Source organism: Cottoperca gobio, chromosome 22 (assembly GCF_900634415.1).
Source record: "Cottoperca gobio chromosome 22, fCotGob3.1, whole genome shotgun sequence".
Taxonomy (NCBI): domain Eukaryota; kingdom Metazoa; phylum Chordata; class Actinopteri; order Perciformes; family Bovichtidae; genus Cottoperca; species Cottoperca gobio.
Window position 1 is genome coordinate 12,823,949 of NC_041376.1, and position 22,103 is coordinate 12,846,051.

Here is a 22,103-nt window from a genome sequence, read left to right on the forward strand (position 1 = left end):
CACCTCGGGTTCAGATATGGTGGTGTATTAATACCCTGTTGTCAATGTGCAACCTAACAAATAGTATAGTGCGGTATGTAGTGTAAAACTCATGCATGCATCTACCAAACTCCTCACTTCTTCATTGCATTTCATCTGAATTGTGCATGGACTAAACAGGTCTACAATAGTTTGTTTTAGTAGCATGTGAAAAGGGACAGAATTAAGCCCAAACCAGCATACAGTAAATAGAAATAAGATCTATTTATAATGCAAGATTAGACTGAACAGCATGGTAAAGATATTTGACTTTGGTTATCTGATCAAAGACACAACACATTTTACATTAAAAAAAACTTTATTGTTTTCATAAAAAAGGCAATTAAAATGTCTTGTGTAAAACGATTGTAAATCTGTACATTCAATAAAAATCCATGACAGCACACTTAAAAAAAAAGTTATTTCTTTGCTACAGTAAAAATTCAGTAGACTTGAGCATTTTCTCAGTGAGAGAAAGCTCCTTCTGCATTTCTTAAAAGCAGACACATCCCTCGAGGGATTAGTATTTACAAAGAAGCAGTCAGACTCAGACACTGCGAGGCCTCTGCTCTTTCCAGGGACTTTCAACGGACCTGTTAAAGACAGAAAGAGGATTTTAATAATGTCAACAGCTAAATTCAAGAACAACAATTATCTGCAGTATCTTTTCCACTGACCATGAAAGCCTGAGAAACTGGAGTTCAATGAGTCAACTGCATCTAGTTTTCTGACCACCTAAGAAGAGAAACAGAAATGAGATCTTGGACACAACATTGCCGATGTGCACACAGTGGATAATAACTCATGCAAAACTAACTTTATACTACAAAAGTATCATGCAACTCAAGCTGAAAGGTTTTTGTCCACCAATGGGATATTTTAATGCTTTGAGTGCAACTACTAGTTTTCATTAATCTACATTTCTACAGAAATTATCAAGATGGAAATTGGTAAGTATTGAATGAAATGAGTGTACCATTATGGGTTTTATTTGAGCAAGAGTTGCATCACAACCATTTCTGATTGTTTTGTACGCCTTATTTTGCTCGGAAATAAACTACAGATAGCATAATTTTGTACTTCAATGTTTTTGATATGTTTTGATGACTTGCATTACTTGATGTTTTGCACAGAAAAAAAACAAAAATCTAACAAATGAGTGTTGGGGTTAGTTTTACCTTCTTGTGGCGATCTTTAGGCTTTTAGAATCCTCTCCTCTGCGATTTTTTTCTTTTATAAAAACCAGCCAGCATGACTTTGCATCAAAGTCAAGTAAGATCCCTGCAAGCTTGATTTGAAATACTGTTGAAATTCAGTTATTTCAAGCGGGCTGAAGATACATTGCTCTCGAGAGCTTGAATAGATACACTAACTAAAGGTTAATGACAATACATGTTCAAGCACTATATCATTCTCAAATCAAACATGTATTTGGCAGCACATTATCTCAAGGAATGAGCTTTATTTTTTTTTATTTTGAAGGTGACATTACAAGTGTCATTTAGGTAAGTTTTGAAGACAGACGAAGAGGATAAAGCTCATTGTCAAAACACTGCTTTTGTTTTTTTGTCAGGCTGACGTGTATACATACAGCTTATTCAGCGTTGTTGAGAAACCACTGAGGACCACTTTCACAAACTGAAGGCATTCCTTTGGTACAACAAAGGCAAAATACCATGTTTAGATTGATTAAAAAGAAACTAGAAACTTTATTGAAACACGCACTGCAGAAAAACATTTTGGGATATATTTAGTATCCTATTTAGCCAAAGGTACACAAGCATTATGCATTTTGGAGACGGCACGGCTTAAAGCATACACAGTTGTCCTACGGTTATGTACAAAATATCGAGTTGGCTGCAGCCTTCCTCTCACACAGCAAGGATTATTAACCCTTCAAGCTTTACAAGAATTAGTCGATAATCAGCGTTGATTTTGCAAGTAATATTCCCGACAGAACATAAACCAATTGTGTGGCAAAAATAGAAGCATTTTTCTTTGTCAAATGGGTTTCAATAGTATTTTAGGACTTCACACAAGACTAAATTTGTATTGTAGTATAAACAAATATATAAGACTTTTGTTTATTATCACAACGGCTCAGGGTTGTATTTGAGTTTGCGACTTGCTCTATTCGTTATAGGGAAGTTACATTGAGGCATTATGAAGCATTATGAATCATTTTTGTCCAATCATGAAGGACTTTTAAAATGCAGCCTACGTGAGAAGAATTTATCGCCACAATCATATTTTGTTCAGGAACAATTAACTGAAAGCATAACCATCAAATATCACTAAAATGTTACTCTTTTTCATTTGTTGTTAGGGTTGTCACTAGGACCTGCCAACTACTAAACTGAAAACATTAAATGGAAACAGATAAACAATGAAAAAATTTGTCTTCGTGTTTCTCCTCTGGCACGCTATGATACATCCAACAAAACTTCTCTACCGAGTTAAAAAAAATAAAATAAACCATAAAAAAAGGGAACAAACGAGAGGGAAATTACTTTAGAAAAGTTCAGGGAGTTACAATCGGAGACAGTTGCAATAGCAACTCTCTACCAGTAGCTGTTCAGTATCTGCCATAGGGATGCTCTCTATACGACCCCTTCGACTGCCGGGCCGCGGCGGCTTTGCCTCCAGCCCCAGAGTTGGACCATGAGTTGTCCCATTCATCTTGAGCTGCAGAAAGACAGAAAGGAGACACAGGAACAACACATCAGTGAGGCAGACAGGGCGTCCAATCAGGGCTCCACAAATGTTCTCAGTGAGTGAGTGTGTGCTACATGAACACGCACAATGGAAGCCAATTTTATAAATCTTACCATAAGGCTCATATGGGGTATCCTGGGCCTCTCCGTGTCCATAATCATAATACTCAGTATCTCTGTGGGCAGTAAAGAAGTGTCAATACAGTACTCCAATTACAGTCAAGATTTAATGGGCAAGATAAAGCCAACCAACTTAATTTTGACTTACGCAGGTGCAGATTGTTGATTATAATAACTATCGTATCCTTCGTAGGCAGGCTCTGCATAGGATTCGTCATATGAAGACTAAAAGAACAAGATCATTAGACAATATAAAGTGAGTCATTTTTTTCAACAATACGGAATCTACAATGCACAGAGCGAGAGATCACGACCATCTACTTAGATACAAAAACATGTGAAAAGAAGGAACCAGGACTTACATAGTCCTCATAGCCATCAGCTTTGGGCTGTGATGCTGAATTAGGACCCTGCTGGTGGGACATGGCTGCAGAAGGGAGCATCCTTGGAGCCCCTCCTGAAGGGGGTCTAGAGCGGGGAGCTGAGCCTCCTCTATTTGGAACAGAAGGTGGTCCACCCCGGCCAGATGGTGCTCCTCTATGACCATTGCCCCGTCCCAATCCTCCCCGTGGTCCACCACCACGCATTGCTCCTCGAGGTGCCCCACGTGGCATCCCTCGTCCCCTGTGGAAAATTAGCCAGGTTGAAAAATACAATCAAACATAGAAAACTGATACAAGAAACTAGCAAAACAGACTGCTACAGAGTATTAGCACAATGCAGTACGTTGCTTGTCCGATGACAATGTGCTGTGGTAGAAGTTAGTGTCATTGTGGTTCAGGCTCCTACCTTGGTCCTCCAGCACCAGGTGGTCCACCTCTGCCTCTTCCTAGGTGACCACCTCGCCCCCTGCTACCATCCTGTGATCCATTCAAAAAGTGAGGATCCATGTACGGGTCGTGCTCACCGGGCTCCTACAGAAGAGACAAAGTCAATTATGCACGTCATTCCCCCGAGGTAGCCAGACGAGAAATTGTTGCATATCTGGAACGCAAACGTTAAGTACACAAAAGACACTAGTTGGGGCGCAAGAGGTTCTCCTGGGAACGTACCGGGATAAGGAATTTCTTGACCTCCTCCATGGCATGAGCCATGCGCATATAGGCTTCTGGTATGGGTGCCATCACCTCAATGAACACATGTAGCTCCATGGACAGGTGAGCATATTTGGCCTCACCACCCTTCCTCAGCTCTTCTTCCTGATAAACATATGAAATTCAAAATTAGAACAAATATTACAAAACATTATAATACCGGGTAACACCCTGTAACCGTGTAGCAAATAACTTTTCCACACATACCTTATTCTTGTCCCTCATGGAACCTTTTCCTAGGACTGAAATTTTTGCACCAGTCTCTTCCTGGAGTCTCTTGATTGTGCTGCCCTGAGGTCCCAGGAGCTTGCCAACAAAGTTAACCTGCAAGGAATATATACATAAACTTGTAACATTGTATTATGCGTGTTACCATTACATAAGAGAAGCAGAATACAGGTATTTAATATGGCAATAGTAGTGTATTCTAACATGAAACCAGTAATGTAGTCAAATTTAACACACAAAAAACGACTTGCCACAACCCCCTCTTCCCAGGCAGCATTTTTTAGACTACTGCAAAATTAATCATGCAGAAACCAGCTTAGTAGGGCACTAGCCGCATGACTTGACTAATTCGGGTACAGCAAAGCTGGAGGAAGAGAGGCGCTTCAGTCAGATACTAAGGAACACTCAGACATGCACTTGTGCAAAGGATGAATACATTTTAGGCCACAGCATTGAGGGAGATAACTGAACTAGCTTTACATGTTTGACCCCAGAATTGATTTAAGTCCCACTGGGACCAGTCACTATAAGCACAGCATCCAATAGTCAAGTCCTGAATGAGAAACACTTACCCTAGGGTACTGCTTGGTAGGAATGAGTACCCGCTCTTTCAGTTTGAGATTCTTGTTAGCAAACAGGTCCTGGTAAATTTCCTTCTCTGGCTCTTTCTTGGCTTCACCTTTCTGAATCCTATCAATCTCTGCAGGCAGAAAGAAATTATTTCAAAACGTGGCATACACGGATGCAACGAACAACTGGCGATACACCTAGAAATGCATTCGTCAAAAATCATCTCCGTTGATTGAAATATGCAAACCGGTCAAGATCGAGGATCGTTTCCCCCCTCCGATTTATTTTTAACCAAAAGCAAACACTAGGATTATCATCCACCATTATATTTTGTGCCACTTGCATTTATGTATTATATGCATTATATGCGACATGCATAATTAAAGCGCCTTGCAAAAACGAGTAGATTTGAAGCTATTCAGTAAAATGTGGAATAAGCGTGACCTGATCATTTCACACATAATATATTATATCCAATACATTAAATGCCTAGTGAATTAACAAGAACCTGGTGCTTTTCCAACGAAGAGGGTTTGACCCACATTGCTAACAACCACGTGTTTATTACACCATTGTTCGGGCCTGTGTCGGTCGCTGTAGGCTCGTTCACAAAAAGAAAAGAAACCAGGCCTCGCGCCATGCTACCTTTAGCTGGTCTGTTTGTCTCGATAAGATAGCGATATCATTACCTGCAGAAATGAGTTTCATGGCGTGCGTGAACGACGCATCCAAGCTGTCCTTCTCTGCCAGGAGCTCCGGCAGATATTTGGTGTCTTCCATTTTGATTTTCTTCTGAGGGCTTGACTCTATGGCGGGCTCAGAAGTGCTCATAATAAACTAACACGGTGAAATCAACGAACGCAGCTACGCTCGGTTTGTAAGCTTCGCCTTCAACGAAACGGCAACTGTGTAGAAAACGTTGTTTCCGACTGCGGTGCAATTAACGGTCACGTTGCAAAGCCCCCTGTATCTTTCCGTTGCAAGTCGCTTCTCTTCAATGGACAAAGGAGGAATGGCGCAGCTGCATTTCAGTGAGGTGGGAGGAAGAAACCGGGAGGAGACAGTGACGTCATCGGAGCGTAAAATTCGGATGAGCAAATTGCATCTCTGTTCTGCTTATTTTCTTCCCAGTGGTGGGCCCCTTTTTGTCAAGGTTCATATTAATAGTGGTTGCTACTACCAATAGTGCAATCCTGTTAAATAGATTTATATTATCAGACATTAACGCAACTCTAACAAAGGCAGTCAGATCAAGGCCAGGATCATGAAAATGAAAAAACTGAAGCAGTTGTATGTTTTCCCAAATAACCACTGGTACCATATTGGAATATGATTGATATATTTACTACTTATCTGTATTAAACATGTATTTGCCTCATGCATCAGCCATAGGTCTACAAGCCCAGCTAGGGTGTGCATTTTTGTGTGGAGAGGGTGTTGGGTTTAGATTGCCTGCCACTGGCACAATGGGATGGCTGTCTTTCCCTGCTTGTCCCCACATACAGTTTGTTTACCTCAAACAGCCTTCGTATCAGCTAACCTGGATAGTGGGTCCCTTGTACAGGGTCAATTGAAACAGTGTTTTTTTATAAACCAATTTTGCAAATTCACAGAATGAACATATTTTAGTGATGGTCATCATTAATGAATAATGTCAATTAGTTTCTGACAATCAACTTATCAATCAATTAACCTATTGTTAGGTTAATAGTCCCCTTATGGTCGGTATTTTATCAAAGTGCATTGAAGTTACTGTGTCCTATGCCTTCTTTGGCCAAGTAGACCGTGTATGTTTTTGTGCCTCTTGCGCGTGCTTGTGCTTGGACGCTTTTTCCGCCGTGTGCAAAGCTAACATCTGAATGGCACACTTTACAAAAAGCACGAGATTGCCCGACTCTGCTTTTTATTAAATAAGGGCAGGTCTCCTCCCATTTTGTTCAGGTCTTTGCATAACGTTTTAACTTCTTTGGCAGGTACAACTGCGTCCCCATTTATCTCCCGTTCACTGACTCTCATCCATATGTTTTCGTCTTCACCTTCTGTGTTATTGTTCCTGTTTTCTTCTTCTGTGTGTTTACTGGCGGATAACGTTTTTCAGCTAAAGTTAAACATAATACTGCCACCTGCTCTACCGGAGGCTACTTTACCACTGTACACTTTAAATTAGGCCTATTTTTATTTTTGAAAGGTTAAAAATACGGGATAATTACGGGAAAATATTTAAACGGGAGGACAGCAGGATAGAAGGAAAAATACGGAATAATCCCGGGAAAAACGGGAGGGTTGACAGGTAGGCTATGTACTGGGTACCAGATCCAGCATGGCGGACTGTACACAACACAGGGCAAGATACAATGACAACCTTTTAAAACGTAACGTTAGCTAACGTCTGTGCCGTTTCAAACTTGTGCCAGACGCCATTAAAAAATATCGATATTTAAAGTTAATTTTGCTTAAATGCAGACAAACATGCCGTTTAGAATATGACTGTTCAACCTGTTTCCAATACTTTATACAATCTTCAATTCGGCTCAAATGTCATCAATTTAAAACGGCTTAATAATGTAAACACAACTATAATCCCTGTATGCTACTCACCGCCGCTTTCAACTTTCACAACGGCATTCTGGTTAATGACTGTGCGGAAAGTTGATATTTTACAGGGGAAAAGTGTTCCCTGGTGGGGGAGGGACAGGGACAGGAGGTCAGCAGCAGAGCGGAGGGTGCGGATGGGAGTGTGTCTGTGGAGGAGGTCAGTCAGGTAGGAGAGGGCCAGGTTATGGAGGCTTTGTAGGTCATGAGGAGGATCTGGGGAGCAAGTGGGGCTTGTAGAGGACGGGGTGATGTGGTCACGGGTCCAGGAGTGGGTGAGAAGATGGGCAGCGGAGTTCTGGATGTGTTGGACTTTATTGATGATTTTTTTAACCATAGAGGAGGCTGTTACAGTAGTCCAGACGGGAGGTGATGAAGGCGTGGAGGAGAGGGATGGACGGAGACGGGCGAAATCGTAACGCATAGCGCATAAAGCGTAACGCATAACACATAAAGCATAAAACCTAACGCTCAACGCATATAGGGTAACGCATAACGCATAAAGCATAAAGCATAAAGCTTAACGCGTAAAAAACGTAACGCGTACAGTGTAACGCATTAAGCGTAACGCGTAACGGGTAAAGCGTAAAGCGTAAAGCATAAAACATAACGCATCAAGCATAAAGCATAAAGCAAAACGCCTGAAGCAAAAAGCCTAACGCATAAAGCCTAACGCAGAAAGCCTAACGCATAAAGCCTAACGCAGAAAGCCTAACGCAGAAAGCCTAACGCATATAGCCTAAAGAATAACACATAAAGCATAAAGCTAAACTTATAAAGCATAAAACATAACGCATAAAGCATAATGCAAAAAGCGTAACGCATAAAGCGTAACGCGTAACGGATAAAGTGTAAAGAATAAAACATAACGCATCAAGCATAACGCATAAAGCATAAAGCATAACGCCTGAAGCATAAAGCGTAACGCATGAAGCTTAATGCATAAAGCATAACGCATAAAGTAAAAAGCGTAACGCATAAAGCTTAACGCATAAAGCACAAAGCACAACGCATAAAGCATAACGCATAACGCATAACGCATAACGCATAAAACATAAAGCACAACGCATAACGCATAAAGCATAACTTATAACTCATAAAGCATAAAGTGTAACGCGTAAAGTGTAACGCATAAAGTGCAACGCATAAAGTGTAACGCATAAAGCGTAACGCGTAACAGATTAAGTATCGTAACTTATAATGCATAAAGCTTAACGCATAACGCATAACGCATAAAGCATAAAGCATAATGCACAATGCATACATGGTAACGCATAAAGCATAACGCATAAAGCATAACTCACAAAGCATAAACACATGACGCATAAAGTGTAACGTATAACGCATAACTTATAAAGCATAAAGAATATCGTATAAAACATAAAGCATAAAGCATAACCCATAACTTATAAAGCATAAAGCATAACGCATAAAGCATAGAGCATAATGATTTCCCTCTGAGATATAGTGTAGTATAAGTATAGTAAAAGCATCAAATGGAAAGTACATTTGTACTTAAGTAAAGCACTTGAGTAAATGTACCTATTTTCCACAACTTTCCCACTCCACTACATCTCAGAAGGAAATATTGTACTTTCTACTCCACTATATTTATTTGACAGCTTTAGTTACTAGTTACTTTTACATGTACTTGTACTGGTTTGACACCGAAGCATTTCTATCTTTTTTTTCTTCTACATAACAATTTAATATGGTTTTCTATTATTACGTCCTGCACGTTTCTAAATCAGCTTTGAGAAACTGACTGGCAAAGTCACAAACTTGGACATGAACAATCTCTTTTATCTAGTTCACAAAAATGTAATGTTTGACATCTTACTGCCCAGGATTTACTGTGATCATCATTAGGTCTTATTGTTCTATTCCTGCCTTTAGGTAAAACAAACAAAAAATAACCCAGCTAGGTTAGTGGATTAATACTGGATATTAGTGGTGCATTCATGTATTCAGCATAAGGGCACAACAGGTCCAGCTGAGATACATGGCAGAAAGTGTAGTATACGATCATTATGGCAAAATCATATTGTTTTAATTAAGAAATTAGTTTGTTGCACTGTCATTCAGCCAATATACTACAAAAGGAAAACCCCAGCTATTTTTCTATGTGGACTTATTAAAGCATCCTGCTTTTTAAAATAACATAGTCTCTGAACAGGCATAGACACACATAATGAAGTCCTCAATGTATCTTTAGCTTAAGTGCTAGTGTAGAAATCAACACATATACACATTTGATACCTGACTGCATGTCTGTGTGTCAAATAACTTAGTGTTAATGACAACAATGTATATTTTACATTTACAGAGTACATTACATTTATTTTTATTATATTTACAGTTAGGATTATTTTTTTATATGCAATTCTAGTTGGAGCTTCTGACGCTTTGTCCTCCAGAATGTTACCAACACCACAAAATATTTAAAAGCAAGATTTTATTTTAAGTACCAGTAACCATTTAATCAACCCCACAGCAGAAAAAATAAATAATCTGTTGATTTATTTACAATTATTAAAAAGGCATCAACACAATCAATTTTGTGATAAATAAGAACAAGAATTTGCACAAGCATTTCAAGCAAAACTGGGATGACCGAATAAATTGTTTTACTTTTCAATTGTGGCTTTAAGTAAATTACCACGGTTTTGTGAAATAATGCAAATTATAAAAATATTAGTGTCAAATCACCAATTTGTAATCTATCAGAGAGCTCTTGCACTGTACTGTATGCACCCATTATAACAAGAAATGTTGGGAAATTCTCCATTAAACAGTGCACTTCACATGTAGAAAATCAAGTTGAACAAATTTGAACAAGTTGAACAAGCCTTAAGTAAAAGGCCACTTAAATTGGCCAAGTAGATATTCCAGTTCCATTGAACCAGGAGGAGTGTGGTCTGCATCTGGACGTATGGTCAGATATCAATGATGGTAAATATCTCTGCTTTTTCTTTATCGTGGATCTGCATTGCGGAGTAGGTGATGGCCTTCACCTCAGTTCCCTGGATTTACAAGACAGGACGTAACCGTTAGAATACTATATATTTATCTTTTATTATTACATTACAGGTAATTTAGCAGACGCTCTTATCCAGAGCGACTTACATTGAACTAACTACAGGGACAGTCTCCCTGGAGAAACTCAGGGTTAAGTACACTGGTGGCAGCCTGGTATTGAACTCCCGACCTAGTGTTTTGTTTGGAAGGCGTACCACTGGACCACTAGGCCATCACCACCCTTATTAAAGTTATATTATTCTTTTTTTAAGTGTCGACAACATCAATAATAATAATAATAATAATAATAATAATAATAATAATAATAATAATAATAACATAAGGTAAAGCCCTGTACTATTTAATAATTCTACTATATACAAATCTTCAAAGCTTCACTGTCTTACCTGTGGATGCTTTACCAGAGAGAATTCTTCACCCCAACTTTAATAAAGAAAACAAAAATGAAAGTATGAGATAGCATCTTAAAAGGAGATAAATAAAATAGAAAAATAAGATTGGATAGTGGAAGATGATAACAATAAAAAAAAAAAGATTAAGGGGGAGGGAGGGGGGGTGTTACAGAAAGACTTTGGTCAGGCTTTGGGGAGGGGCAAACATGAGTTTTCAAATCTGGAGTAAAAGTGTGCTTTTGGGAGCTTCCGGTATCAACAACAATTTTTCACTATCCCATCCTTTCGTGTTGAATGTAAAGAGGTAACAAAACTTACCCAATGGAGCGGATCTTGAAGTGTATTCTGTCTATGTTCAAAACTTTGACCTCCTATTGGATAGATGCAACATATAATTGTGTAAGGAGAATTACATAGGAAAATAAATACTCAATTAATAAAGAAGATCTTTACATAGTCTGTCTATCAAACACAAATCAAAATACATGTTACGCAAAAAATGTCCAGTGCACCATAACTGACCAACACACTCACTCTGGGAACAAAGAAGAGATCTGCACAAAACTTGTATAACCAGTCATCTAGGAAGTGGAAAAGAAGAGACTCCATGTCATGACCTTTTGAGAAGGGAAAAAAGTATGCATGGAGTTTAATGTAGGTGATCTGGAAGCAGCATTATTGATCTAGGTATAGAAAAGGTTGATCGTGCCCTCACCCTCAGATTCCACTTCAACTGTATCAAGCGGTTCCACTGTCTCAGTGTCCGTCATGTAGCCAAACATGCCCATGGCACACTGCTCGAAGGCTTCCTCTAGAGAGTTTCCCCAGGAGTGAATTCTTGGAAGAGAGATTACATTACATGACATTGCAGTTCATTTAGCTTACGCTTTTGTCCAAAACGACTTACAAAAAATGCAAACAATCATGAGGATACAACTCTGAACAGCAAGAATCTTGCAAGTACAATAGCTTCAGATCAGCAAATATAATAATGATGACTACTGAACAACAGATTTGACAAAGATATCAAAACACACTCACTGTACATCTGCTGTATGATCCAGATCTGTAATAGGAAAACACATGGTGACATGATCAGTGGTGAATCAAGTACATTTACTCAAGTACACATTTGAGGTACTTGTACTTTAATTGAGTATTTCCATTTAATGCAACTTTATACTTGACATTTTTTACTTTCTACTCCACTGCATTTATTTGATGGCTTTAGTTTTCAGATTAGTTTTTCAAACCATTCATGTCCAGGAAGTACTCATGCATCTCCAAATTTGGTGATTGACAGTGGCCTATCCCTTTAAAGTGGCATCTGCAATTAGGAAATGGTGTATGCCGCTGAATCATAGTACAATACCATCAGATATAATAATACTCAAAACTCAGATATAATAATACTCAAAAACTATTTATTGCATATGTCACTTCGTTCAAATACACGTTTTCATTTAATTAGAGCGTAAACATAACGTTAACTACAGTTAGCTAACGTTGGAGACTGCTTATGAAGAGTTTTAAGAAGTAAAGTAAACGAGCTAAGCTACATACATTATTTATCATAACTTCAGACTTACATTCATACTTCTTGTTGATTGGCGGGTATTTTGACTTGGTAGCTTTCTGTGCCTCTGTCAGGTCTAGCTCACGGTCGTCCATTGTGTCTGTAAGTTTGTTCAACTGTTTAAAAGATGACCAAAACAAATTTCAGTGTGTAGCATGTGACAACCATAGACTGTACAACATGTAGACAAGGGCGTTCCGGAAGCTGTCATATGTTGCGACTTCCTGTCGGTTTTTGGTGATTGCTGATTGGCCAATCCTGTTCTACGGAGTTGGCGCCATCGCAAGCCTCCGTGCTGTCTACAGAGCGCTCTCCAGGAGATTTTCTACTCTTTTGCCAGTATTAGTGGATTAACCACGACACAATGGCTGATAAAGATGGTAAGGCTGTTGACTTTTTAGAATTAGCTGAGTAAATGTGTGCTTGTGTGTCCAGGATGATAGAAACTAGCAGTCAGCATGCACCGGTGTTTGTTGGCGCGAGAGCCAGCATCACCTTAAATTGTTAAAAACCAACCAGCCAGCTAGCTGTGAGCTAACGTTAGCTGCTAGCATTCGGGCTATGCAGGGGTTTTAATTTACAAATGTGCAGGCTAGGAGGGATGTGTTGCTCAGGCTCTCACTCACGGGCTAATTAGGATTCTTGCATTTATATATTGATATAGAAACGTGTGCTGACGTTACCTTATCAGCTAAATAAACCTTAGTTGCTGAGTAGTATTTAACTTTTATGTCACTCCAGTATCCTCTATTCAGTCCAGGCAAATTAGATACTGCATGGCTGACGTCGTTATGACATAGCTTTGTGTTGTTGGAAAATATTGCTTTTGCAGGTGCATTTGATGATGCTGTTGAGGAAAGGGTGATCAATGAGGAGTACAAGATCTGGAAGAAGAACACGCCTTTCCTCTATGACCTGGTCATGACACACGCCCTGGAGTGGCCCAGCCTCACCGCCCAGTGGCTGCCTGATGTCACCAGGTGAGAGGAGATCAGCTGCACCTTGACATCCACACAAATCGTGACATGAGAGCGGGATCAGATTTTTTAAATTAATGAAAATATGATTTTAATTCATCCCTCTTCACAGGCCGGAAGGTAAAGACTACAGCGTACACCGACTGGTTTTGGGAACACACACTTCTGATGAGCAGAATCATCTTGTAATTGCTAGTGTTCAGCTCCCGAATGATGATGCCCAGTTTGATGCATCACACTACGACAGCGAGAAAGGAGGTGAGCGATAATGTGTGCATGGAAAGCTGTGTTGTGTATACTATATGTTGTGCCTACCTGCTTAATTCACAAAATGAAGGGATAGATGGGTAAACAATGTTCTGAAATGGTAACGAGTCGACATATAAAATCATGTTCTCTAGTTCATTTTTTCAATATTAACATTTTTGTCATTCAATGTCAAGTTATTGTATTTGAATATTGTGGCTCACAGTTTCTCAATGAATGAATCAATTTAAATCTTGCTGAAATCTTTATTGCTTCAGAAAATGTAGGTACGTACTTTTGTTTTAGATTACATTTGAGTTGATCATGCAACAATACTTTCATAGAATGTATACCATTTTTAAAACACTCAGTAGAACATCATTTTATTTGACATGTTGATTTGCAACAAACATTTTATGTAACTGTTGTCCTTTTTTATTTCAGAGTTTGGAGGCTTTGGATCTGTAAGTGGGAAGATAGAGATTGAGATCAAGATCAACCATGAGGGGGAAGTGAACAGAGCCCGCTACATGCCTCAGAATCCTTGCATCATCGCCACCAAGACCCCCACCAGTGACGTGCTGGTCTTTGATTACACAAAGCACCCTTCTAAACCGGGTAGGACTACAGCCAAAACACATTTTCTGCAGAGTTTTCTAAAAAGTCCACAACACAAGTGTTTCTTTCTGTAACATTTTGGTAACATTGATTTTTTTACATTTTATTTAAATTGAAGACCCTTCTGGAGAATGCACCCCAGACCTGCGGTTGCGAGGCCACCAGAAGGAGGGCTATGGTCTCTCCTGGAACCCAAACCTCAGCGGCTGCCTCCTCAGTGCCTCTGATGACCATGTAAGCAACATGGCTGAATTCTTAACTAGAGTGTGTTTTTCTGTGACTGTGACTTCATTGGTCATTTGAACAGTTTAATGGGATTATAGTCTTTTTTTGGAATAAGGCCAAAAACTGAATATGTTGCGCATGTATACAAATATTTATAATTAATAACAAATGAACTTGTTTGTTACTGTTTTACATAACAATTCTTTCTGTTGTCGTTATTGCAAAGCATTTTGTCAATTTGTTTGGATTTTTCTTTTTCTTCAATAGTCTACATTTTCTTAGCCACCTCTGCTCTTTTTTACAGACAATCTGCTTATGGGACATCAGCGCAGTGCCCAAGGAGGGAAAGATAGTGGATGCCAAGACCATCTTCACAGGCCACACGGCCGTAGTGGAGGACGTTTCCTGGCACCTGCTCCATGAGTCGCTCTTTGGCTCTGTGGCCGATGACCAGAAACTCATGATGTGAGCAGCTCTTGAGTTGGTATCAACATTCATTAACCACTGTGTGATGGCTCATGAAAAACGAAGTTGTCGTTCAGTTTAAATGAAACATTTTAACAATGGTGCTTTTGTCTGGCACAGCTGGGACACGCGGTCAAACAACACCTCCAAGCCCAGCCATGCCGTGGATGCCCACACCGCAGAGGTCAACTGCTTGTCCTTCAATCCCTACAGCGAGTTCATCTTGGCCTCTGGCTCTGCAGATAAGGTGGGTCCAACTCTTTCTCTGTAGAGCTGATGCATAGCATGTTGCTTTCCAGTGATCTGTTCTCATTTAGTATGAGTTGAAGCTGAAGCTTGAAGCTAACTACCTGTATTTTTAGACTGTGGCTCTTTGGGACCTGAGGAACTTGAAGCTGAAGCTGCACTCGTTTGAGTCTCACAAGGACGAGATCTTCCAGGTAAGAAGTGTACTGAAATAGTTTGTTTTAGATTAGGAGTTATGTTGGTGGCAGATGGTGGCAAACAAAGCTACACCTACTGAATGGAATCATAAGAAGAAATGGAAGACTCTCGTTAAAAATTCAGGCTTTAAAAGACCGTTCACCCCAAAATCACAAACACAGATTTTCATCTTACCTGTAGTGCTTTTTATCAATCTAGATTGTTGTAAGATGGTTGTCGAGTGTTGGAGATATCGGACATAAAGATGTCTTCAATATAATGGAACTAGATGGCACGGAATAAAATACATTTGACAAACTCAACAGAAGTCATGACCTGGTTACTCAAGATAATCCACAGACCTTGTTGTGAGCGGAACTATTTTCTTTCTACCGAATTACACCCGCTAACCTTGCAAAAGAAAGCGTGCATCTACTGCACGGTGGTATGGTTGGCGGTGCAGTTCGGTAGCTACAGGCTATTTGGTTTTAGTGTTGTGTTTATGGAGCACATTGTCACAGAAATGTAACATCTGGCCCTTCTCTCCCCAACAGGTTCAGTGGTCTCCTCATAACGAAACCATCCTGGCCTCCAGCGGCACCGACAGGAGGCTCAACGTCTGGGATCTCAGTAAGATCGGAGAGGAACAGTCCCCGGAGGATGCTGAGGACGGCCCTCCTGAGCTGCTGGTCAGTAGTGACAAAAACAACTACTGTGTGTGTGTGTGTGTGTGTTTTTAATTTAATCTAAAGTGCTGTTGTGATCCCTCCTGCTTGGTTTCTCTCTAGTTCATCCACGGCGGACACACAGCGAAGATCTCAGACTTCTCTTGGAACCCCAACGAGCCGTGGGTCATCTGCTCTGTATCAGAGGACAACATCATGGAAGTCTGGCAAATGGTAAGAGCTTTGCTTGTCATATTTCAAATGATAAAGAACAATAAATATCAGACACATCATGGGTAGAATTTTGAAGTGCATTTATTAACTTTGATTACCAGTTACAGAGAATATACTGTTTTAATTGTTTCTTCTACAGGCGGAAAATATCTACAACGATGAGGACCCAGAAGGGGCTGCAGATTCAGAAGTCCAGGCATGAGTCTCGTCTCCACTTCTCTTCAGTTGACCTGCTTGTTAAAGACGGGTTTATTTTCCAGTGCTGGGTGCATAAGCAGTAATCTCCTTTTTTTTAAAATCCATTTTTAGGCAGCAGTGTTTTTTGTAAAAAAATTGAAAGAATAAAATGCTGCGTTGTCATATGTCGTGAAGTATTTAAAGTAAGTCCGTATTGGTCAGATATTTAGATCTTTTTAGTTTCCCAGTTCTCCCCTTTGGCTTGGGATGAAACCATCACAAATGTTTCCGACATTCAGGTTTGCTTTTTGATGGTTTTATGTCTTTCATCCTTGTTGGTTGTGCTGAAAAAAATTCTAAGAAGATCCATTTTTAATAAAATTGTACATACTATAGGTTTTTCTTGTATTTGCTTGATATTAATATGATACATTTTCCAGATTGTGTGTGCTACTTGTATGTATGTGTGTTTTTTCTCTGCTTTTTTGTGCTGTATCTGAGCTCTTGTGTACTTAAGTATATTCATAATAAAATATTTACAGTAAATCAATTTGCTTCGTTTCTTGGCACAGCATGCCAGCTTTTAAAAATGTAGGTCAGAGTCAATACTGAGCATGTAGAAGCAGAAGATACCAAGGTAAAGCTATGCTGCATATTATATTTGTTTTTACTTTATTTTTTAAATCTAAATGATATACCGTTGTTTGTTCTGGTGTAGATAATATCTACAGAACATTAGTGATCCTCCTCTGCAGTGGTTGCTCTGGGTTCATCACAGCCTCTATAAAACAAGCCAGTAGTTATTGTACTGTAGTAGTTATGTCAATTAAATGGTGAAAGGAGTAAACGTACCTCAGAAGTGCCAGGTCTTTTAAAAGGCCATCGTTACGATCCTCCAAAATGTACGTAGATTTTCTTTGCACATCAAACTCCACTTCTAGTTCTCTCAGAATCTCTTTTAGGTTCTCCGCAGTCTCCTGCAACGTGGAGAAATCTCTTAGTGGGTCTAGTTTCACCAAGCATCCTTTATACGTTTTAAGTTCTACTTGACTTTGTCACTGTACCTTGTGTTGTGTGATGCTCTCTTCCCGCTCCCTCTCCATCAGAGTGACCCTCTGCAGCAGACAGGCTCTCTGCACCTCCAGTCTCTGTATGTCCTCTCTCAGGGGCCCCAGGCTGGCCCTCAGGTCCTTAGCCTGCTCCCTGCTCTTTTTCAAGGCTTCCTCCCCAACCTGTCTTCTCTTCAGCAGGGCCATAAGCCGAGGCTCGTACCAGCCCTCCAGTGCCCTCACGCTGCCGCTGAGCCTCCGCTGCAGTCTGACAGAAGCCTGCCGGCACTGACTGACGTCGCTCGTGGCCCTGGGCCTGCGGGGCTTAGAGGCCTGGTCCCTCAGGGTGTTTAGCTGGTTCTGCTGGGCCTCCTGGAGATGGGACAACTCTTGGGTCAGACTCTGGATGTAAGCCTTGAGCTCCTCCTATGGATGGATTTCAAATTGAACTGAACCATACAAAGAACTGGCATAATTGAGCAGCAGTAAAGCAAGTTATTACTATAATTGTTTAAGATTTGATTTAAAATTAGAAATGTATTTAATTCTGTATGTAATTAAACAAGCAATGAGGCAAAAAAGGGAGTAAATAAACATTACATATTAACAATATACAACCTATTTGAAGTAACATCTTACAAACATTTGCCAACATGCCATTCTGTTCAACATTTATTACATTATTTAAAAACATTTTGTAAACTTGTGCTACTTGTTTTCAGTTCCTCACTACAAGCTGTTCAAATTCATGACTTTGACATAATTCCTGGCTTGATTACATTTCATACAGTATTGCAATCTAGACAATGTTGCTAACTTGCTTTAACATAATTTATTTGTAGTTTCCAACAATTATCTGTTATCAATCCCCAAATGTTATTCTGACACACTTTCAATTTAAGCATAATTTATGATAAGTTTGTTTATGTAATGTTGGCTTTAGTGTTTGCTGTAAAACCAATTGTCCACTTGGGACAAATTAACATCCAATCATTAATTTACAGTGGATGATAGATATAAAAATGGAACACATCTTGACTATATTTGGGACAAACTCCTTTTTGAGCTTTTACATTCAACATATACAAATATTAAAACAATACTGATTCTGAATACTGAGACAGACACCAGACACCCCATCTACAAAGCACTGGTATGATACAATGTATGACATCTTTGTAATGAAAATAATCTCCTTCACCGTGAGGTTTCAGGAAATTCATTTTTATTTTTAATCTGAAATGAGAAACACCCCATGTTCCATGTTTGTGTTCTATAATTATATTGCAAAAATCTGAAAATATGGTTAATTCTATATCTAACTAAAGATGCTGCTAATAAGTGATCCCAAATAAAGGGGGACACGTCTCTTAAACTACAGAACAAACCACAAGTCTCTGCTGTAAATCAGTCCTCCAGTCCTACCTGTGTAACGGCAGACTGAGCCACCTCGTACTCTTGTTCAGCCAGCGTCACCTGTCTCTGGATGCAGTCTCTGGCTGTGGCAAACAGTTTCCTCTTCACCTCCTTCACTTCCTCATAAACAGCCACATAATCCAGTTGAGCCAGCGTGAGCAGCCTCTGTGTCTCTACCAGCTTCCCTCGTAGGTGTCCCACAACTCGCAGCATGGGCTCCTGCAGACGGAGGAGCTCCTGTATCAGCTCGTTCCTCTGCGTCTCCATGTGGGACACTTGCTGGATGCAGTGGTCGAAAAGATGTCCCAAGTTGTCCATGACCGTCTCTTTTTCATAGTCAATATGGCTGCTGCTGTCATCCTTAACAAGCCCCATGTGTGAGTCGATGTGTTTCCCATTCTCTGTTGATATCTGATTGTCCATGGCCTTCTAAGAGACAAGCTAGAAGAAAGGAGAAGGAGAGAACGGCCGTTAATCAAATGATGCAGAGCACTAATCGATGAGATTTTAAAATCCCTCTAATCCCTTTGAGGTTGTTCTGCATAACAATGCAATTTAATGTAAATGTAATCATGATGTAACTTCTGATCATCCAAATATCCCACACATCGGGACCTTAAAAACCTTCATTGTCAAACTCTATATCTTTTACTGATCAATAACTTATATTTCTACTTACTTTGTTTGGAGACGACAGTCCGGACAGCTATGAACACAGTTTGCTTTCAACTGTAATGACTCTGCACTGTGTCTGTCTCTAGCAAAACAGAGGCACACGTTGTGCTTATTAATAACACTGGAGGCACAGGGGAAACTCTATCTAAGACTCTCTCATACCCCCACAGGGGATCACAAACTGTGTCAGTGATGAGGGCAGACTGGCCTACATGCTCTGGATGCATCAGCTAGCACATGTCTGGGCCAGCCTGGGAGCCAGAGAGAGCTATATTTATACAGCTGTTTTTATGTGCTCCTAAGAAGATGGGAACAGTATGACTGAAATGTGTTTGAGCAATAACTTTCCACAAATGTATTGACATGTAATTATAGTATTGCAAAGTTACCGGTATCCAAATTCAGTTCAACAAGCTCTGAAGGCGTGGTTTTATTTTTCTTCACACAGGTCTATCATATTGAACAATTAATGAATTATTAAAAGAAAAATAATTGTTATAAATGTATTATTAATATTATTAATGTTATTAATGTTATTATTATTATTATTATTATTATTATTATAATAATAAATTAGTATGGCGCTTTAAAAAAAACTCTTATTAATAATAATAACAACAATACTAATGTTATTTATATTATTATTTGATGTGGCTATTTTTAAAGAAGACTTTCCTCAACCTTCTGTCTCTTTGCTTCAGACTACTGCACAGGCAGAGGTGGCAACATTAGCAGGCCCATTCTTTTAATAGCTTCCTTCAGCATTGAGCTCAGCTGGCCATAAAGTTTGCATGATTCATGCACAGTATTTGTTTGTAGTGTTTCGCATGCTGCCTGTCAAATTCCTCACACACAAAAGGAACCAAACATACACCTTTATATTAAGTTTTGACTTTGCAGTACTTTTTTTCCTCTTAATATGTTTATTCAAGGCAAGGCAAATTCCTTTTAAATGAAAACATACTTGGTAATAAACCATATTCTGATTCTGTCACTCATATGTTGTGTATGTAAACACTTAATATCTAGATGTGCATACTCATTCAAAACATTTCTTTGCAAGACATTTTATTTGCATAACAAAAGTTGGAAATGCAAGCTAAGCGTGTGGGGTAAGTAAAATCCTCACCTACCCCCCTCGCGCTGTGTGACTTGTTGTTCCGCTGACTCACCGCTAGATGTCCTCACAACACTGAACGCAGCCTCTCTCGCGCCCTCACCACTTCTCTCACCTGCGCGCGCCCAGCCTCCTCCAGGTGGGAGCTGCAGGTCGACTCCAACTTCTCCACAGTTCCCCCTCCGCGGTCCACTGGAGCGTCCACAGACAAACAGCACTGACATTGGAAGAAGTCGCTTTAGCCTGACACCCAAAAAACAAAACGGACCCGTACCCGCAGTCTCAAACGAACCCAGAGTCCAGTCGCTTCCTGAAGTGCTTTTTCACGGAAATGCTTCACCTGAAGTTTTCCTTCGGACGGTGAAAGTTTGGAGTTGGAGACAACAGGGAGACGCTTCAAATGGAGAGAGGGTGAATCAATCCCTCCGGATCGTGAAAGTTCAATCAAGGTATGAGTAACAGTTGGTTTTCTGGACGTTGTATAAGTTTTGACCGAAAAGTGCAGTCATTAGTATCCTTTATGTCTCTTAATTCCTCCTTAAAAAGCCTCCTAAACTATGCTTTGGCGTGTGACAAATATAGTTTAGTGCTTTAAAGAAAGTTCAAATCACAGTAAAAATTACACCAGGATCGACTCAATCAACATTTAAGGATATCTACAGTACATTACAGTACAAGTGAAGCTGTTGCATCATGTTGTCTGAAGAGTTTATCACAGTTGTTACAATATAAGAAACATCTTGTAAAAAAATAAAATAAGATCAGGCTTTAAAATAAAAAAAAATAGTCCCCACATGTCAAAACCAGTGTTTTGCAGTGTCGGAGTGTAGGAGTTGCAAATACATGGCAGGAGATCCATGTTGAGTATAGGCATGCATGGAAAACTAGGTGTGGGAGATTTGCTTAACTTGGCCTTGAGGGATCCTAAGCAAGAGGTAATTTAAGACCTGTAGTGCTTCTCTCTGCTTATGACAATGAACACTATTGTGTTATTTCCAATCACTGACCCAGCAGCAAATGACTGCTTGACTGCAGCATGGTGCTCTCACACTTTAATTTAAGCCAGCCAATAACAGTATCTGCTCTTCCATTGATCCACTGCTTGTTGATTAACCTGACAGCGATAACATGACCACCTCTCTTATTAGGAGTCTCCCCTTCTCTGTTTGTCTGCCGCCTCTCCTGCACTTTGGACTGGAAGCTCCAAACTTTTCTAAAAACTCTGCAGCACTTCCAGCAATCAAGGGTTGACGGCCACTTATTTTTCTCCAGCTCCCATAGCTTCACTTTAACCTCTTGTAGCCTCTGCTAGGTGAGGCTGAGAGTCATTTGTTTAGAAAGGGTGTGTCGCGTACTGGTGCTCCTTCTCCGCCTAGCCTGCCATGCCAGGGCTTGTACTCATGGAGATTACAGGTGTTATGTAAGCATTAGAGGTACAGCTGAGTCTGGAAGTAACTTGAGATTCAGAGGGAA

General features: G+C 39.9%; 5 protein-coding genes across 11 annotated transcripts in view; 2 read left to right on the forward strand and 3 right to left on the reverse strand.

Annotated features, from left to right (window-relative positions):
* Window positions 1–318: 318 nt before the first annotated feature.
* On the reverse strand, window positions 319–5,773 carry LOC115027578 (KH domain-containing, RNA-binding, signal transduction-associated protein 1-like). 2 transcript variants are annotated; one of them, XM_029460988.1, is made up of 11 exons: window positions 5,434–5,773; window positions 4,747–4,874; window positions 4,154–4,270; window positions 3,905–4,051; window positions 3,642–3,766; window positions 3,215–3,476; window positions 3,001–3,077; window positions 2,847–2,908; window positions 2,529–2,703; window positions 696–753; window positions 319–611 (listed from the first exon to the last, which is right to left on the reverse strand). In XM_029460988.1, the coding sequence occupies exons 1-9, from the start codon at window positions 5,573–5,575 to the stop codon at window positions 2,594–2,596; spliced, it is 1,170 nt and encodes a 389-aa protein (XP_029316848.1). In that variant the 5' UTR covers window positions 5,576–5,773; the 3' UTR covers window positions 319–611; window positions 696–753; window positions 2,529–2,593. The 2 variants fall into 2 exon arrangements, with proteins under 2 accessions (XP_029316848.1, XP_029316847.1); XM_029460987.1 differs by having other exon boundaries at window positions 696–2,703.
* A 4,003-nt stretch (window positions 5,774–9,776) lies between these two features.
* Window positions 9,777–12,552, reverse strand: zbtb8os (zinc finger and BTB domain containing 8 opposite strand). 3 transcript variants are annotated; one of them, XM_029460816.1, is made up of 8 exons: window positions 12,357–12,502; window positions 12,021–12,094; window positions 11,809–11,833; window positions 11,483–11,604; window positions 11,302–11,384; window positions 11,086–11,138; window positions 10,762–10,798; window positions 9,777–10,359 (listed from the first exon to the last, which is right to left on the reverse strand). In XM_029460816.1, exons 2-8 carry the CDS (start codon window positions 12,046–12,048, stop codon window positions 10,273–10,275), a joined length of 435 nt encoding a protein of 144 aa, XP_029316676.1. In that variant the 5' UTR covers window positions 12,049–12,094; window positions 12,357–12,502; the 3' UTR covers window positions 9,777–10,272. The 3 variants fall into 3 exon arrangements, with proteins under 3 accessions (XP_029316676.1, XP_029316675.1, XP_029316677.1); XM_029460815.1 differs by lacking the exon at window positions 12,021–12,094 and having other exon boundaries at window positions 12,357–12,552; XM_029460817.1 differs by lacking the exon at window positions 12,357–12,502 and having other exon boundaries at window positions 11,965–12,081.
* A 17-nt stretch (window positions 12,553–12,569) lies between these two features.
* LOC115027462 (histone-binding protein RBBP4) lies at window positions 12,570–16,919 on the forward strand. The gene is made up of 11 exons (XM_029460812.1): window positions 12,570–12,723; window positions 13,176–13,323; window positions 13,433–13,578; window positions 14,011–14,184; window positions 14,303–14,418; window positions 14,714–14,874; window positions 14,995–15,121; window positions 15,237–15,314; window positions 15,852–15,986; window positions 16,086–16,196; window positions 16,336–16,919. The coding sequence occupies exons 1-11, from the start codon at window positions 12,708–12,710 to the stop codon at window positions 16,396–16,398; spliced, it is 1,275 nt and encodes a 424-aa protein (XP_029316672.1). The 5' UTR covers window positions 12,570–12,707; the 3' UTR covers window positions 16,399–16,919.
* LOC115027463 (syncoilin-like) lies at window positions 16,530–19,628 on the reverse strand. The gene is made up of 5 exons (XM_029460814.1): window positions 19,518–19,628; window positions 18,848–19,279; window positions 17,438–17,848; window positions 17,226–17,350; window positions 16,530–17,154 (listed from the first exon to the last, which is right to left on the reverse strand). Exons 2-5 carry the CDS (start codon window positions 19,259–19,261, stop codon window positions 17,109–17,111), a joined length of 996 nt encoding a protein of 331 aa, XP_029316674.1. The 5' UTR covers window positions 19,262–19,279; window positions 19,518–19,628; the 3' UTR covers window positions 16,530–17,108.
* A 1,153-nt stretch (window positions 19,629–20,781) lies between these two features.
* Window positions 20,782–22,103, forward strand: part of LOC115027848 (uncharacterized protein KIAA1522 homolog) — a 29,151-nt gene continuing 27,829 nt past the window's right edge. For all 4 annotated transcript variants that reach the window (XM_029461370.1, XM_029461372.1, XM_029461371.1 and 1 more), the window contains exon 1: window positions 20,782–21,079. The gene's annotated coding sequence lies outside the window, so the exon portion shown is untranslated. The remainder of the gene's footprint in view (window positions 21,080–22,103) is intronic.